The following is an 18,135-nucleotide window of genomic DNA, read 5'->3' as shown; positions in this document are numbered from 1 at the left end:
GTTAATTGGAGTCTTATGAACTTTCTTCCCAGGCTGGCTTTGAACCGCGATCCTCAGATCTCAGCCTCCTGAGTAGCTAGGATTATAGGCATGAGCCACCAGTGCCAGCTCTAGAAAGGATCTTTTGTAATGTCATACATTGGCAATTGGGATGAAGTTGGTTTACTGAGTTGTATAGATCTTCCAGATGTTGATACATGGGTATACTGACACTCTTCATTATTTAAAAGTCACGTTTGTTAATATTACACAATTATCATGAGAAAAATCTTTAAAATTAAGAAGCTTTCAATGTCATGTATCTGAAGGTACAGTTCTCAAGATTGTTTTCATTCAGCTCAAAATATTTCTCTTGTAATTTATTCTTTCACTTAGATTGTTTAGAACTATAATGTCTAATTTATAAATATTTTGGATTTTCTAGCTTAACTAATTGATTTCTAACATCATCTTGTTCTGGCCAAAAAATATACTTTGTTTTATTTTAGTCCTTTGAAATTTAGGAAACTTGTTTTATGGCCCAAATATAGATAATATTGATAAATGTTCACTATATACTTGAAAATAATATGCACTCTATTGTGTGGAGTGTCTTATAAATGTCAGTTAAGTCAGGCTGTTGGTTCAAATCTATATCCATACTGATTTCTCTATGTATTTGTTACCCATTATAGAGGGAGTGGTGCTGACCTCCTTCCCACCCCGCAGCTATACTTACCTTTTTGCCTTTTCATTGTAGATTGGTTCAAGTTTTGTTCCATATATAAACTTATTAAATTCACATATACATTTAAGATTATGATGGCCTCTGGATTGATATTTTATTATGATGAAATGACCCTCTCTGCCTTGGGTTCTTCTTTGTTCTGATGCTTATCTTGTTTAGTTTGCCTTTGATCAATATTAGTATGAGAAAGGAATAATTAGAACACAATCTGCTTTTATAAAATTCTAGACGTGGCAAACTAGTTTATAGTTACAGAAAAGTTGTTAGTGGTTATTTGAGAATGAGGGAGGAGGTAAATATGTGTTATGAGAGGATACTGGGAAACCTTTAGGTATGATCAGATGTCATTTCAATTGTAATGGGTTTTCAGGTTTGTATATATACAAAAATTATATACATGAAAAAGCATAAATATAAATAATGTACATATCATATTTATATATAAAGTATATGTAAATTTACATATATATGCATATGACAAATATATATGCAAAAACTGGTCAGATTATATATCTTAAATCTTTAAGTATATGCTGCTTATAGTACATCATTTATACCCCAATAAATAATACAGTGCTACTAGTACATTTTGGTCCCACTGTCTTAACAATAACAAATCACTATTCGTGTTTCACCATCAGTGTAAATATAAGCATAGTAATATAAGCAAATAACATTTTAATAGTATTATGAAAATAGTTTTTACCTCACAAATCCCTTGAGTCTCCAAGAAGCTCTGGTATAGTTATTGTGTAATTATTATATCCTAATGCTGACTCCTAATTCTACAACAGTTCCTTATGAAAATACTCTTTTTTTTTTTTTTGGGTCCCATCGTGGGGCCTGAACTCTGGGCTTGGGCACTGTCCCTCAGCTCTTCAGCTCAAGGCTAGCGCTCTACCACTTGAGCCACAGCGCCACTTCCGGCTTTTTGCTTATGTGGTGCTGAGAATCGAACCCAGGGCCTCAGGCATGCAAGGCAAGCGCTCTACCACTGAGCCAACTTCCCAGCCCATGAAAATACTCTTTATGCCATGCTCCACATTAAATATTAAAATGTGTTTATTATGTTCATAGCATTTCATGATTTAAAGGTTGTATATGACAGCATTTAAGGCCCTCTCTGGTGATGCATACCTGTAAGTCCCTATCCAGTCTCCTCACTATGGCTGGACATTCTACATTCCTTCTCCCCTCTGGCCTATGGTCATGCCCTTTTCAGTTTCTATGTGATAGGTTCTACTTTCTAGCACCTGGCTCAAATTCTGTCCAGGCTATCAAACTTCACCTACCACACCTACATCCATTTCCCCTTGCTTTCAATATGCCCAATGTGTTTTATTTGAATTGTTACTGAAATAGTTCATGACATAAAACATTGTGTCTTGTTCCTATAACAATATTATAAGCTCTTTGGGCTATATCTAATGCTTTTTTATTCCCCCAAACTATTAACATGGTGCTAAAGTATAACAGATATGTGAATAGTTTCATGTGTATTTTTTCTCCTAGTCTTATCATTTCTTGCTTTGACATTTCTTTAGTCTTTAGAGCCCTTTAGAAAATGTTTTGATTTACACCTCTGACCTCACTCTTACCAGCTTTTCTTTGGCATCTTATGTAGGAAATCAAGTATAGTATTTGTCAATCAATAAGGCTTTCTTTTTTCTCCTTAGCCTTCTACTGATTTAATGTTTTTACTCACTAATTTGCCTTGAATTCCCCATCTAATAGCTCTTCTCTTCTATAAAGTAAATTCATCTACTGTATAACATTTAAATTTAAATATATGAATACATATACTCACAAATGTATTGATAGGGTTGGAGAGTAATGTGGTAATCTTACAAGTAGCTTAAAATTATGATTTTGATACTTAAGTGATTTTTGTGTATTGAAGTAGTCTCATTATTTTTCAGTTATGCACCATATCATTGCCTAACCCAAGTAAACCATTTTTGAACACGTTGTCCTCTTCTACTAAAGGCAGATAGTGAGTTTGTGACAGCAGTAAGATTTTTTTTTAGTCTCTGACTCATTAGGCAAGAATGATGTCTTAACTTTTTCAGTTATCAATGAGTATCCTTGTAATTGAGGCAATTAAGAATTAACACATGTAGTGCAGCATATACAAGGCCCAGCACTGCAAAGAAAGGATCACTTTATAGCAAAAGGGAGTTTTCTCCCAAGAATAATTTTCAGGTAGTTCCCATTTTATATTATTATTTGGATTGGCTTCAGAGAATCAGGAGCCTTAATAAGCCACCAAGATACATAATCCTTACGTGCAATAAGTATGTTAGTTGTAACCTCCTTTGGACTTTATGACATAGCTATGTTGAATTTAAGCAGGTGGTTTGATAATGATTAAAAGAATCTAATGACCAATGATTTTTTTTGGTGTGTGTGTGAGGTGTGATTACATGTGTGTATGTGAACACACGAGCTTGCACACTACTATCAGGACTTGAACTCAGTTTCTCAGCCCTTTCTTGTTTGGCTTTCCTGCTCACAGCAGTTCTGCCATTTGAGCCATGTCTCCACTCTGTCATTTTGCTAGTTAATTGGAGACAGAATCTCATAGACTTCTGTTCAGCTTGGTTGGAACCTTGAGCCTCCTGAGTAGGTAGGATGACAGGTGTGAGCCACAAACACTTACTTCAGTGATGACACTGGCTTTTTGATGAAGCAAATTGGCATGCTAGAATTTTGCTTTTCATCTAACCTATCAGTGAGTAGAGAGTTAATGATCCCTTTTCTGTTTATATACCTGAAGGTAACTTTTTAAATTTTATTTATGTATTTATGTATTCATTTATTTTGTTGGTTGTGGGGCTTGAACTCTGGGTCTGGGTGCTGCCCCTCAATTCTTCAGCTCAAGGCTACCACTCTACCACTTGAGCCACAGTGCCACTTCCAGCTTTTTCTGTTTATGTGGTGCTAAGGGCCTTATGCATACAAAGCAAGTATGCTACCACTGAGCCACCTTCCCATTAAAAGGAGAGCCTGATGCCCATAGCTCATACTTGTAATCCTAGCTACTCAGAATGTTGAGATATGAGGATCACAATTCAAAGTCAGCCAGGGCAGGAAAGTCTGTGAGACTGTTAACTCCAGTTAACCACCAGAAAACCAGAAGTGGCACTGTGGTTCAAAGTGGTGTAGAGCTCTAGCCCTGAACAAAATTGCTCAGGGACAGTGCCCTGGCCCTGAGTTCAAGCACCACAACCAACAACAACAACAAAAGGAAAGAAAGAAGAGAAAAAAAAAGAGACTTAAGTATTTGCTAATATGTAACATCCTTTGAAGGATTCAAATTTAAACTGAAGTATTCGTCCATATAAGGGACATGATATATCAGCGGTTCATATATCAGATTCTGTGTGATAGTTGTGGACCTGAAATGTAATTTTGACATGTCTATAATTACCTTCATGTGCAGTTAAAAAAAAACTAGAATGCCCATAGTCTAAAGCAAAGGAGATGTGTATCTAATGTGTCACTAATGTGTCACTATACTGGAAGATAAGTGAACCAATGAGGTACTTGCACTTGCCTAGGAGAAAAAGATTCTATAGGAAAACATTTAGATTAAATTTCACTGAATCCAACATTTTACATTTAACATGTAGAAATAAGGGCTTAATACTATATATATATATATATATATATATAAATATAAATTATACATAAATATATTTATATAAAATCGTGATAAGTCATGAGTTTATGCTGGAAGTAACTCAATTTTTGAAAACAATAAACAGCTCTTGATAAAATTATAAAAACAAAGTATTAAATTCAATATATATTAAAACCATGCAAACTCTCTTTGGTGATAAGTTAAATAGCATTCTAATCTGGATAATTGCAAGCAGATTTTTCAGCATTGTGCAAACTCTGCACGTTGCACCTTTTTTGTTGTGTTGAGCTACATCTTAGGCCCCCATCCATTTAGTGCCAGTGGTGTTCCTTTCCAATATGTGTGACAACCAGAACTGTCTACACATTGTTTTACACATTGTTCCACAGCACCGTTAAGAGGACAGTACTGTTCCTTAATTTCTCTATATGTTAAATAGATAAAACTACTTTCAGTCTGAAGAGTAAATGAGATATAGGCCTAGTCTCCTGTAAGATTCAATAAATAGGTTGAGAAGATTTGATAGCAGTTGAAAATAGCTGTCTAGCTGTGATGTTAGGATGGATAAAACACAGGACACCAGGCAAAAACCAGTAAGATTAAATTTAAGGGGGATAAATGTAGGGCTCCATGGATGTTGCCTAAAAGCTGTTTGCAAATCAAAGCTAAAGACACGATTAGTCAACAGTTCAAAAGACAATACAGGAAGGCCCCACATTAGCCTTGGTATAGTTCAATTGCTTAAAAATAAAATCACTGTCTGCCAGTGCATTATAGTATGATAGCCCAGTACAATCCATGTCCAAGGTACTACCCAGGCTTCCATTTGTAGCCACCTTTCTTTTGACAAAGAAGTTAAAATAGAGCTTCTTAGAGAAAAAAACATAATGCTTCCACTTGTAGGTTAAAAAAAAAAAAAGGAAAAGCATGGCATCTTTTTCAGATAATTTAAAGACAATAATTTTGGGAGAAAAGATACTTATTCTCTGTATCTATATAAAGCAGAACTGAGCAGGGCACCAGTGGCTCATGCCTGTAATCCTAGTTTCTCAGGAGTCTGAGGGTCATGGTTCAAAGCCAGCCTAGGCAGAAAGGTCCCCGTAAGACTCTAGCCTTGAGCCCAACAAAGAGGCTCAGAGACAGTGCCCAGACCCTGAGTTTAGTGGGGGGAAAGGGGGAGGAGGAAGCAGATCTGAGATACTCCTGGAAGCTACAGGAAATCATACTGCTTTTGTAGAAAGCTGTCAACCAGACACTTGGTTGCTCTTTCTCAGGGATGCTATAAAATAGCATTTTCCAGGGATAGATAATGTCTAGAGACTTTTCCAGCTTTTGAATGGATGTCAGAGTAGATTCCAGGATGTGTTGCCACACCAAGCACATACAGTAGCCCTAACTAGGTTCCTTGTTCTTACAAAGACTCAAGGAAGATTCCCTTTTGTCCTGGATTGTTTCAGACATTTCACTACCCATAAATAGCTGGACTCAACTGGGAAGGAAATCTCAGCGCGTGTGCTCTTTTGCTATCTTTCTTTCTCTCTCTCTTGCGCACTCTCTTTCTCTCTCTCCCTCCCTCTCTCCTCTCCTCTTGTCTCCTTTCTTCTCTTTTCCTTCTCATCTTTCTCCTCTCTCTATTTCTGTTTCCTCCACATACACTCTCTCTCAAGAAAGGGTCTTTTTATTGCTCAGGATGACCTTGAATTAGCTACTTAGCCCAAGCTGACCTCAAACCTATTATTCTCCTCTCTTAGCCTCCTGAATGCTAGGATTATAGGCATGTGCCACCACACCAGTAAAAATCCAGACCTTTTTTTGTTGATTGTGGGGCTTTGAACTCTGGGCCTGAGTGCTGTCCCTCAGCTTTAATGCTCAAGGTAAGCACTCTACCTCTTGAGCCACAGTGCCACTTGTGGTTTTCTGGTGGTTAATTGGAGATAAGAGTCACACAGACTTTCCTGCCCAGCCTGGCTTTGATCCATGATCCTCAGATCTCAGCCTCCTGAGTAGCTAGGATTACAGGTGTGAGCCACTGGCACCCAACCCAGACTTAACAGACTCTGGAGTCAGGCCCTGGTGGCTCACACCCATGATCCTAGCTAATCAGGAGGCTGAGAGCTAAGGATTCTCATTTAGAGCCAGATGGGTCAGAATAGCTTTGAGACTCTTACCTTCAGTTAACCAACAAAAAGCTAGAAGTAGAGGTGTGGCTCAAGTGATTGAGTGTCAGCCTTGAGCAAAAAAGCCAAGTGAAAGTAAGAGGTCCTGAGTGGAAGTCCCAGTAGCATTACAAGAAAAAAAAAGCTGTATGACATCCCTAGTTGGAGATTCTGCTTTAGTTTTAGTAGATATGAGCTACAGTTCTGGCACATTAGTTTTAAAAGACTGCTAGTCTTTTGGAGAGAAGGCTTCTTAATGTGGTCATAAAAGTACAAAAGTAATAAATTGTTTATATCCACAAATATTGGTACTGCTTCAAGGACCCAGGGGTCCTAAGTTGAGCTTCAGCCATATTTCCACTGCCTGAACCCTTCCCCCAGGTGGCTGCAGAATTGCACCTGTTGTTTAGTGTCTGCAACAGATGTAAGCTTCATCTGGATGGGATTTTGTTTTGGTCTGTTTGGTCACTGGTTGTTCACAAGCCTCCAGAAAAGTTCATGGCATGATGTTAAGTAGTCAGTAAATGTTTGTTGAGTGACTCCTAGAAGTGAGGTTACTTTTGCTTTTCTTTTTTTGCTTAAAATAAAATTCATGGCCTGCCCTGGACACTGTACCTCCTCTATCTGTAGCTTTCTCTATATAAGGAATATATATAAGTGGATATGCAAAAGAAATGCTCAACTCTGACATAACAGATGACTGGTTTGTTCTTGATGGATTATAATTTTATTTCAAAACAGGACGTGATATGGTCTGACTTTGGATTTCCTGGAAGAAATGGACAAGAGAGTACCTTGTGGATTGGCTCCCTGGGAGCCCATACCCCCTGTCATCTGGACTCTTATGGTTGCAACCTAGTATTCCAGGTACAAGGAAGGTAATGCATATGTTTGCAAGTACGTGCCTGAGTGTGATGTGAGCAAACAGAAAAGGAATGACAGGATTCTGCGTCTTAGTCACAGCTTCATCCTGTCCATCTGCTTTGTGCTAGGCATAGCTTTTCCACCATGTTCTCTCTTTCCCATGTGAAGTGAGGGGAACAATTGAATTGGTTTCTGTGTCTTAACCATGATCAGAATTGTCTCCAGAGTTCCCAGTTCAGCTGGCCCTAGCTTTCTCTCTTAAGAGTATTTGTATGTGTGCTTTGAGTAGCACACAGGAGGCTCACAGGAGGTTTCCCTGTGTTCCTTGGACCTCTCAAGGGGTAGTCAGGGCACCTGTTCCTTCTCAACTGTAGTTTGTGCCCTCCAGTTGACCCATCACCAGATATTATTGCCATAGATCAGTTTTTGTTGTTGTTGTTTTAATCTTCATCTGTCTGTTATCCCTATGAAATAAAGTGGCTAAAAGTCTGTGGTATATTATGTGTGTGCTGGTACTGGGGCTTGAACTCAGTTATTTCTGTATTTCCCACCCTTCCCCCCCCACACACACACAACTGGTGTTCTATCTCTCAAGCCATACCTCCAGTTCAGTTTTCCTCAACAGGGATCCCCTTGAAACCATATTCCTGTATACTGTAGTTTTTTTTTAAGTTGTTGTTATCATTGATACTTGATTTTTCTTTGAGACAAGATCTTGTTATGTAGCTAAGGCTAGCCTAGAACTCACTATGTAGCTCAGGCTAGTTCTTAACTCCTAGTTTTCCTGCCTCAACCTCCTGGTTGTTGGGATTAGAGCACACCCAACTACTGTAGAGTTTAACTAGAAGGTTAGTTAACTTCTTCTGAGGCAGTGTTAGCAGTATATGAACTTCCTCATATTTAGTTTCATGATTTTAACAGTGCTACAAATGCATTTATATGTTTTGATAAGATATAATAAGATGAATTGTTGAAAACTATAGTAAAAAATGTAAACTTGATAAAACAATCCTTTTTCTGTATTATTACCATTACTATTGTTATTATCATTGTCATTATTAATTTCTGCAGTCTTGGATTATGGACTCTGGACCTTATGCTTGCTAGATAAGCATTCTGTCACTTGAGCCACATTTTAGGCCTTTTGGGGCTCCTATTTATACCCAGGCTGACATAAATTATGATCCTGAATACAGGGGGTGAGCTTAATCTTTGGATATAAAATGACTACCTGATTTTCTTTTGACTGCTTGTTTGCTTTGTTGTTGAACTGAATCAGGACCTTGTGCATGCTAGGCAATCTCTTTACCACTGAGCTACATCTCTAACCCATGACTATCTGATAGATAGATAGATAGATAGATAGATAGATAGATAGATAGATAGATAGATATTCATTACATCAGAAAGAACAAAACTCAAACCAAGGAGAAAAATACATGAGAAGGAAAACTTTGATCTGAGATAGGAATGAGTCTTCCCAGCAAGGAAAGAGACTGGCCAGTGAGTCATTTTCAGCAGATGAGTTAGAGAGCAGCTCTGAGTAAGAGGCCAGGAGGACGCTGACAATATGTTCCTTGGTTTTGAACTTGAAGGAGTAAAAATGAACATTGATTTGCTAATTTCTTACCTTTTTGTCTCAAGTTGAGAACACTAACTTGTATCTTTTTTTTTCTTGGTATTAGGAAAAGATGGCATCTCTTTCCTCCTGAAGATACACCTTTCCTTTATCCAACCCGAATCCCGTATGAAGAATCTAGTGTGTTCAGTAAAGTCAATGTGGTCAATCCTGATTTACAACGTTTCCCTCAGTTCCAGAAAGCTCAGAGACATGTGGTCACGCTGTGCCCAGGACAGGTAATGACCTCTCTGCCAGAGGACACCATTGGTGCCATGTGTTTGCCCCCAGTGCAGACAAGAATGGTTTCCTCGGGGCTGGGAAGGTGGCTCAGTGGTAGAGCACTTGCCTTGCATGCATGAGGCCCTGGGTTCGATTCCCCAGCACCGCATAAGCAAAAATAAAAAAATTTTAAAAAAAAGTTTTTTTTAAAAAAAGAATTGTTTCCTCATGTTGTTCTGCTGTTCTGAGGTAGCTGTCTCATCTGTAACAGGTGACGGAAACATAGCGCCTCCTGTGGGTGAGGAGAGTAGACTTTGAAGGAAGGCAGCCCACAAAACCATTTTCATTCAGGTTAAGAGAAAATTTCAAGGCACAGTTACCAGAACATTTTTTCACAGTTCATGTCTGTTCAGGTGTAACAGAATTAAACCCAGACACATAAATGTACATTGGAATGCATTTGGATAGTCAGCCAACAGAGGCAGAATGAATTGAGAATAGTTTGGTTTTGAGAAAGAATGGGTGACTATTTCTAGCATTTCTAATTCTGTGACCCTGTGGGTAAAAATTCCCTTACAACATTAGCACTTGCTGAATGATAGTTTACTCTGAAAGATCTTGGGTTGTTTGTTTTGTTGTGTGTGTGTGGGAACGTGCGCGCAGGTGTGCGGGTGTGTGGTTATGACTTGAGACAGGGTCTTGCTATGTATTTCTGTCTGGCCCCCAAATTGTGGTCATGCTGTCTCCATCGCCACATGGGATTACAGGCATATATTCCCATACTCAGCTTCTTTATCTCTTGAAGAGACTTAATACCCTTAGTTCTCCCTCTCCATTGCCTGTGTACCTTCCATCACTCCCATGTGTAAAATATACTACATGTATTTATCCATTTCATTCATTTACCGGTTAATCACATTGGGTATTATGAACATTGGGTGTTATCAACATTACTGTTATGAACTTTCCTGTGTTAGCTGTTAGAGAAATCCTTTGTTTTCAAGCCTCTTGGGTACATACTTAGGAGTAGAATTAATGCCTCATATAGTTAGTTTGGCTGTGTTTTCACAATGACTCTCCCATTTTACATTCTTACAAGTAATAGATGAAGGTTCCATTTCTTCACATCTCCAACACTTGCTGCTTTTTATTACTGTAATTCTTATAGCTTTCTAATGGGTATAAACTAGTTTCTAGTTCATTTTTTATTTCATCTTTAATTGCCAAATTTAAATGATGGGTTTGTCTTGTATCAGGTTTTTTTAATCCTGTTTGTTCTTTAATCCACCATAAGATGGCTCTCTCTCACCACTTTATTATGCTAGGATATTCATGACTTCTTTATTAGTCAGCTTGCTGTCACTGTAATGACAGAAAAAAAAAATACCTGAGAAAATCAATTTAATGAAAAAGAAGCATGCCAGTGGCTTATTCCTGTAATCCTACCTACTCAAGAAGCTTATATCTAAGAACTATAGTTCAAAGACATCTTGGGCAGAAAAATCTGTGAGACTCTTATCTCCAATTAACCAGTAAGAAGTTGGAAGTAAAGGTATGGCTTAAGTGATAAAGATCCATTTTTGAGTAAAAGAGCCAAGTGAAATTACCAGGGCCTGAGTCCAAGCCCCAGTACTAGAGCACAAAAAAATCCATCCATCCATCCATCCATATATATGTAACTTATTTTGCCTCAGAAGTTTTGTTTCATGGATGTTCAGCTATGTTGCTTTGGGCCTTGGCAGCACAGTATATTGTGGTGGGAGTATGCCATGGAGTTGAGTGCTTACCTCTTGTCAGCAGGCAACAAAAGAGGATGGAAGGACTGGGCACCAGTGGCTCATGCCTGTAATCCTAGCTACTCAGGAGGCTGAGATCGGAGGAACATAGTTCAAAGCCAGCCCGGGCAAGAAAATCTGTGAGTCTCTTATCTCCAGTTAACCACCAGAAGACTGGAAGTGGCGCTGTGGCTCCAATAGTAGAGCGCTTGCCTTGAGCTGAAGAGCTGAGGGACAGTGCCCAGGCCCAGAGTTCAAGCCCCACAACCGACAGAAAGAAGAAACAAAAAGAGGACAGAAGGGACTGTGTCTCATTATTCTTTCCTGGGCAACCCTCAGTGACCTAACATCTACCTATTCACGGTTGTACCACCCCCTATACATTGCCAACCAAACCTTCAACTCCAGGAAAAACCACCTCTTACTCATTGTCCCTCATATGCTCCTATGAGCAATTATCTTACCATTTCTTACCCAAGTGCCACTGATTTTCTCATTCCAAAGCCTAAAAGCTGCCCATTACCTCCATGATCCTTGACTCTGCCCATTACTTTTCAGTCTAGTGACCCTGCCTATCTAGATCTTAAACACTCAGTAAATGGATCATGTGAGAATATTCTTTGCAGACTCTCCTAATGTCACAATTTTAACCATCCTTTTATTCAAAATTTAACGCCTATAGGTTAAAACCCACTAACTGTCTCTGAATTCAGGATCTTCACTGGACCTCATTTTTTCTCTTCTCTTACTGCCCGGTACCTTCTGGGCAGTAGGGGCACTGGCCTTGCTGGGTCTCAGCAGTGCCAGCTTTTCTCCTTCCTAACATAGTCTCATTCTTTTCTTTATCTAGTTCCTCCCCTTGTTCTGATTCAAGTCACTCTTTCTCTGGACCTCTTACTCTTGACTGCCCTAGTTGAGGCCTGCCTCTTCTACTTGGAGACTTCTCACATTTACCATTTCTATAATGGCACCCACCAGTCCCATTATTTTCTCACCAGCTGCTCTTGAACTGTAAAATGACGGAAGAGAAGTCCTCTATTTTCACATTTCTCAGATTTTTTTTCTCTCCTTTCTCAGAATTTGGACAATTGTTTTGCAGCAGAAAGGAGGAAAAATTAGACTCTCAAAAGCCTTCAGTAAAATGTAAATGTAGACAATGGCATTAAGAAGAGTAGAAAAGCTGGCATGTGAACTTGTCAATTAAAAAATAATGACAAGGAAAAACAGATTGTGGGGTTTTTGTTTGTTTCCTCTTTCCTTCAATACCATGGGGTTTTTGGTGTTTCTTCTTTCCTAGCAGCCTCATCAGATCTGACTGACATAAAAATGAAACATCCCATAATTGTGCTATTTTTTGTTTGGTTTTTCAGGTTCTGTTTGTTCCCAGACACTGGTGGCATTACGTAGAATCCATCGATCCTGTCAGCGTCAGTATAAATTCATGGATTGAGCTGGTACTTTTTTGTTGTTCTTTTAAAAATAAAATCTCTGCGCTGAAGATATACAATTTGGTGATGAATTTGCTGGCCAATACACCAGGATGACCTTGTTTGGACTGCAGTGTTTTTGTCCCTGTCCCCAAACTCCCTGAGCTATTATTGTTCCTTGTTTCAGGGCCTCAGAGCCCCTCCACCCCCCCCCCCCCCCCCAAGATAGTATCTGGCTATGACTCTCCAAGATCATGAAGGAGGGGTTGATAAAATGGCTTCCTTCTCAAATACTAGCCTGCCAAAAGAGGCACAATAGAGTCCCTGCACTGGATTTAAGGCTTGAAAGAACTGTGGGTTTATCCATTCACTAGTGATTGCAGTCTGCTTGCCAGAGTCCCCTGGATTACCTGTGGTTGTGGCTTAGGTTTACACTGTCTACATGGGAGCTGAGGTTGGAGCTTTGGACTGTTTCCTAATTTTTTCTGTGTCATCTTTCTGTTACTCTGTGGTTTTTCAGATGTCCAGTTACTTCTTTTGTGATTTCCTAGGCTCTTCTCTTTTTCTCTTTGGGTCATAGTCTCTCCTGACTGGTACTCTCACCTTTTCATTCATGTAGTCAAACGGAATAAGCATCTGTTCTACCACCTGACCCTGTCCATTCTCTTTCTACATCAGTATCTATATATCTATATTAATTATGTATATTACAGATGTCAGGTTGTGGTTTTCCCCCTTTTATGTTTTTGATTAATAGGAGTTGGTGCTTTTGCTGTCATTTATCATTAATGCTACAGTGTATACATGTAGTAGCTTGGGAGAGCTGTGTTTGGATGGCTACCCACTTCTCCTTCATACCCCCAGTCAAAGGGATCTAACACAGACATTCTGCATAGTAAACTCTGTATTGCTGATCTGCTCTCCCAGCCTGTTCACCTCATTCTTAGAGTGAAGCGTGTTTACAACTTTTCTCTGACCCTCAGATAATTTGCTTTTCTAATTCCATAAGAGGTATTCTTTTGTGTGATGATACTTTTTGAAAATGTTAAACATGTTAAAGAATGGGGGGGGAAGCACAAAGGTGGCTTATACTGAAGGCATATGACTTACTGACAAAATACACACTTAAATTTGCCTATTGGTCTATTCTACATCTGTTCCAGATGGCAGATGATACTGAATACAAATATCATAGTTCTGCCATTAGCATATTCATTCTGTCACAAAGCTTGAATTAATGAGAACAGAGAACACTGTTAAAAGAGTCTATATTCTCTTTTAGACCAAAAAGTGAGAGACGAGTGCTTAAGAGATTTGTTGTTGGAAGTGGTTCTGTGGCTCAAGCCATAGAGCACTCACCTTTAGCTGAAGAGCACAGGGACAGAGCCCAAGCCCAGAGTTCAAGCCCCATGACTGACAAAAAAAAAAAAAAAAAGAGGTTTGTTGTTGTTGTTGTGTTTTTTTAATCTAACTTAGGAAGAAGACCACCTAGCCCGAGTGGAAGAGGCAATCACCCGGATGCTGGTGTGTGCACTGAAAACTGCGGAGAACCCACACAATACCAGTGCCTGGCTAAACCCCACTGAGGTAGGCGGTTCCGGATTTCATTGTGGCTTTGGATTCCTATGGTGAATCAGCCTAGATAATACATTCATTTTTACTTTTCCTAAGTGTATGCTAGCATCCTGAAGGGTTTGTCTTTATCCTCAGGTGGAAGAAACATCCCATGAAGTCAATTGCCACTATTTAAATGGAGCTGTTTCTGCCTTTTTTGACCATTACAGAACATCTAAAGTAGGAGAAATTCAAGTAGTAGGAACACATGGGGAGAACCTTAGAAAGGATGAACTAAGCATGAACAGCCCCATGGAGGTAAAGGACACACACAGCCAGAGTGTAACCATGGGAACCACAACGCAGGGGGCAGCAAGCCCCTTTGGTCCTCATCTGGTGCCTGTCACACCGAACTCTGAAGAACTCTCTTCAGAAAGAAGAGACGTATTTGAAAGCAATGGCAGAGGATTTGTCTGCAAAGATGAGGAACTCTTTCCAAAACCGTCCTGCACCAGGAGGCAACTGATGATCAAACAACGTGACAATGCTGTGGAGGAGTCAATTGCCTCTAACAGCACCACGGCCCCTCCCTCAGTGTTCATCTCCACAGACGACTTGCTGGACTGTGTAGTGAACCCACAAGTAACCAGGATGGTTGCACAACTTTTGATACAAGGGAAAAAAATATGAAATAACATGAAAAAGTATTTTTTAAACATTGTTTTCTGTGGTTTTTATTCTTCTTTTTCTTAGCAGAGTCTCACTATATGAGATTATGAATTCAGAAGCTGACTTTAACCTCATAATTCTCTCCTGTCTCTTAGGCTCCTGAGTGTTAGGATTACAAGTGTGTGACTCAATTTCAGTTTGTAGTCAGGTGCATTGCTCTTTTAGTAAGCTTGCTGTCCTAGGTTCCTTTGCCTTTCCTCCTCCATCTCATCCTTCCAGACTACCTTAATTGTAATTTCCCAGTATTCCCAGCAGGAAGCAGCCTCCATCAGCTTCATCCTGGGATCAATCTGCTGCTTGTTTTCATGAAGAAAGTTTATTGGAAGACCTACTCCATGCTTTGCATTTCATATTATCTATGACATCTTTAGAAGTGCAGTGGCAGAGTTACATTATCACAGAGACTGTATAGTATAGAAAATCAAATATATCCACAATCTATCCCTTTGTAGAAAATGTAAAGCATTCAAGTATACTGTTTCTAGGAGAGGACTTGAACAGAATCATGTCAGTCTGTCTCTAATTCAGGATAGTACATTATATAATTATTCTTTTTTCATTTTAATTGTTATTATAAAGGAGATATACAGAATACATAAGTCAGGTAAAGAGCACGTTTCTTTTTGGACAATGTCAGCCCTTCCCTTACCCTCTCCCAGTTTTTCCCTCACATCCTCACTCACAAGTTGTATAGTTCATTTTCAATATAGGGTCTAGTGAGTACCACCGCTGCATTTGTTCACCCTTTGTCCCTCCATTTCTGTGCTTCCCCTTACCCTCCCAAAGACAGATAGCTGTGTAGTTATTCTAAGAACTAAGTTGGTCCAAGGCCAACCAAAGAACATGCTAGACTAACCACTGTGTATTTACCCATTTATTTGATCATTCATTGTCTGTCTTCCCCAATCAGAATGTAATAACTCCACAAGGGTATGGTTCTTGGTGACATATGTTCATTATTTGACTGAGAAAATATGATAGAAATCTTTGTCAGTACTTCATCAAAATGCTTTGGGGCAGAATATGTTGTGGCCAATGGTAAAAAGTGCTGTAACTTTTATTTGACATGTTCCTATTGTAGAAATTTATCTATCTTTTCAGATAACTCCTGTTTGCTATTTATGGCTTATTAGCCAAACTCAATTCAGTATGCAAGAATCCACATAGACTAGAATAGAAAAGGATAGAACTTCAAAATTATCTGTACATAATTTCAGTGAATTATAATAGTAAGCCTAAGTAGTATTTCCTGAAACTTTTCAGAAAAGTATTCTTTTTTGTGATAAGTATATTTATCATAAGGCTTTTTCAATTAGTCTTCATAGGTACTTGGCCTGATACAGAAAGTACTTAGGATAGACAGAGATAAGAAAAATGAAAGTTCCGCTGAGACAAAGCCTCTCATTCCACTTAGTTTTTGATCTGCAGAGACCTCACGAGAAAGTTAAGGCCTTGGTATAAAAGGACCAGTGACTCACACCTGTAATCCTAGCTACTCAGAAGGCTGACATCTGGGAATTGTAGTTCAAAGCAAGCCCGGGCAGGAAAGTCGGTGAGACTCTTATCGCCAATTAAGCAAAGGAAGTGGCGCTGTGGCTTAAGTGGTAGAGCGCTTGCCTTTAGCTGAAGAGGTCAGGGACAGTGCCTAGGCCCAGAGTTCAAGCCCCACGACTGAAGGGGGGAAAAAAGAAAAAGAGGCAGTGGAAACCAAATCCAGAGGAAATAAATAGGCAAGGAAATATGGGGGTGTCTCACATATCATCTGAGATATTTTGAGGCAGTGGCATCATTGGAGGCCATGTTCTTCAGTGAAAGGCTGGATGTGACAGGCAGCAAAGACTCCGTAGCTGGTTCTAAGGATTCCTGTTTAGCTGACCTCAGACAAAGAACCTTCTTGCACTCTGAGCATGTCTCCTCAGCCTTTGGATATAGTATTTACATTTTAGGACTAATCATGGGAATAAAATAATGCATAAAAAGCACTTATTCTATCACCTGCGTAAACGAGGTATTTAATGAGTGATGTTCAAATCTGCAATTTCCCTGAGGAATTAGGAAAAACAATTTTGCCATTGCATAGGTATTAAATTAGCAAAATAGCAATATGACTGCTTAATTCCTTTGGTTATACACAAGGCTTTAAAATCATCCAAAGCTAGGCTGCCAAGGGAAATAAGGCATTTAATAAACCTTAGAGTTGGGGCTGGGAAGGTGGCTCAGTGGTAGAGCGCTTGCCTTGCATGCCTGAGGCCCGGGGTTCGATTCCTCAGCACCACATAAGCAAAAAGAAAAAAAAGCCGGAAGTGGCGTTGTGGCTCAAGTGTTAGAGTGCTAGCCTTGAGCTGAAGAGCTGAGGGACAGTGCCCAGACCCAGAGTACAGGCCCCACGACCAGACCCAAAAAACATAAAAAATAAAACCTTAGAGTTGATTAATCTTAGCAAAGAAGGATTTCACTTTCACTGAAGGTGTAGCTGGCATCACGTACTGGGCAGTGTGAAGACAGGTAAGTTGTGGACACACAATTGTAACTATACATCTGTCGATGTATTTTCTCTCAATATTGATTCATTCCTTTATGAAGAGAAGCTCAGAAAACTGATTTCAGTGACAAAGAGTGATGTTAATTTAGTCTTAGAAAAAGTTAATGGAGAAAAATACTGTATCTTGACTTTGGGGTTCTTTTGGAAAAGGACTCCAAAATATTACTGTCTAAAAGTAATAAGATACTCTGGGTATGCTTGGTAGTCATAAAATACCACAAATAAGCTTGGTCTGTGAACATTATCTACGACAGTGTCGTACAGGTCAGTAGGATTTTGAGGGTTCTTTCCAGGAGGCACAATGTATGATTGATTTCCGAGTGTATATTCTCCAACAAGTACTCGAACGTAGTAGATGTGTTTTTTCCCATTTGCATCTGGCCTGGAGTATGTGTCATTGGCAGAATAACTGGCATTAACAGCAAAATAGGTTCCCTTTCCATAGCATACAGCTGTGAAGAGAAAAAGTACTTTAAAATAATTTCATTATAGGCTGGGAATGTGGCTCACTGGTAGAGTGCTTGCTTCATATGCATGAAGCCCTGGGTTCAATTCCCAGTACCACATACACAGAAAAAGCTGGAAGTGGTGCTGTGGCTTAAGTGGTAGAATGTAAGCCTTGAGCAAAAAGAAGCTCAGGAGCTGTGCCCAGGCCCAGAGTTCAAGCCCCAGGACCGGCAAAAAAGAAAATAATTCCAGTATAGCGTACAATTTGACATGTTGTCCCAGTACATCAAACAATGTAAAAGAATATTTAAGCATTTTGTGGGGACAATTTGACATGTTGTCCCAGTACATCAAACAATGTAAAAGAATATTTAAGCATTTTGTGGGGGGAGGGTTCATTTTTAGAAATCAAATATTCCACATCTCAGGAC

At 39.3% G+C, this 18,135-nt stretch overlaps 2 protein-coding genes across 5 annotated transcripts in view; one reads left to right on the top strand and one right to left on the bottom strand.

Annotated features, from left to right (window-relative positions):
- Nucleotides 1-14,702, top strand: part of Hspbap1 (HSPB1 associated protein 1) — a 33,875-nt gene extending 19,173 nt beyond the window's left edge. For all 3 annotated transcript variants that reach the window (XM_042667669.1, XM_042667678.1, XM_042667661.1), the window contains 5 exons: nucleotides 7,268-7,404; nucleotides 9,076-9,247; nucleotides 12,376-12,459; nucleotides 13,909-14,019; nucleotides 14,143-14,702. In XM_042667669.1, coding sequence (XP_042523603.1) covers nucleotides 7,268-7,404; nucleotides 9,076-9,247; nucleotides 12,376-12,459; nucleotides 13,909-14,019; nucleotides 14,143-14,676 — 1,038 coding nt within the window. In that variant the 3' untranslated portion in view covers nucleotides 14,677-14,702. The remainder of the gene's footprint in view (nucleotides 1-7,267; nucleotides 7,405-9,075; nucleotides 9,248-12,375; nucleotides 12,460-13,908; nucleotides 14,020-14,142) is intronic.
- A 2,614-nt stretch (nucleotides 14,703-17,316) lies between these two features.
- Nucleotides 17,317-18,135, bottom strand: part of Parp14 (poly(ADP-ribose) polymerase family member 14) — a 133,107-nt gene continuing 132,288 nt past the window's right edge. For both annotated transcript variants that reach the window (XM_042667632.1, XM_042667623.1), the window contains exon 17: nucleotides 17,317-17,709. In XM_042667632.1, coding sequence (XP_042523566.1) covers nucleotides 17,420-17,709 — 290 coding nt within the window. In that variant the 3' untranslated portion in view covers nucleotides 17,317-17,419. The remainder of the gene's footprint in view (nucleotides 17,710-18,135) is intronic.

Source organism: Dipodomys spectabilis, unplaced genomic scaffold (genome assembly GCF_019054845.1).
Source record: "Dipodomys spectabilis isolate Male_0828 unplaced genomic scaffold, ASM1905484v1 ptg000017l, whole genome shotgun sequence".
NCBI lineage: Eukaryota > Metazoa > Chordata > Mammalia > Rodentia > Heteromyidae > Dipodomys > Dipodomys spectabilis.
Note: the sequence above shows the minus strand (reverse complement) of the source record. Positions and strands in the feature narration are given on the sequence as shown.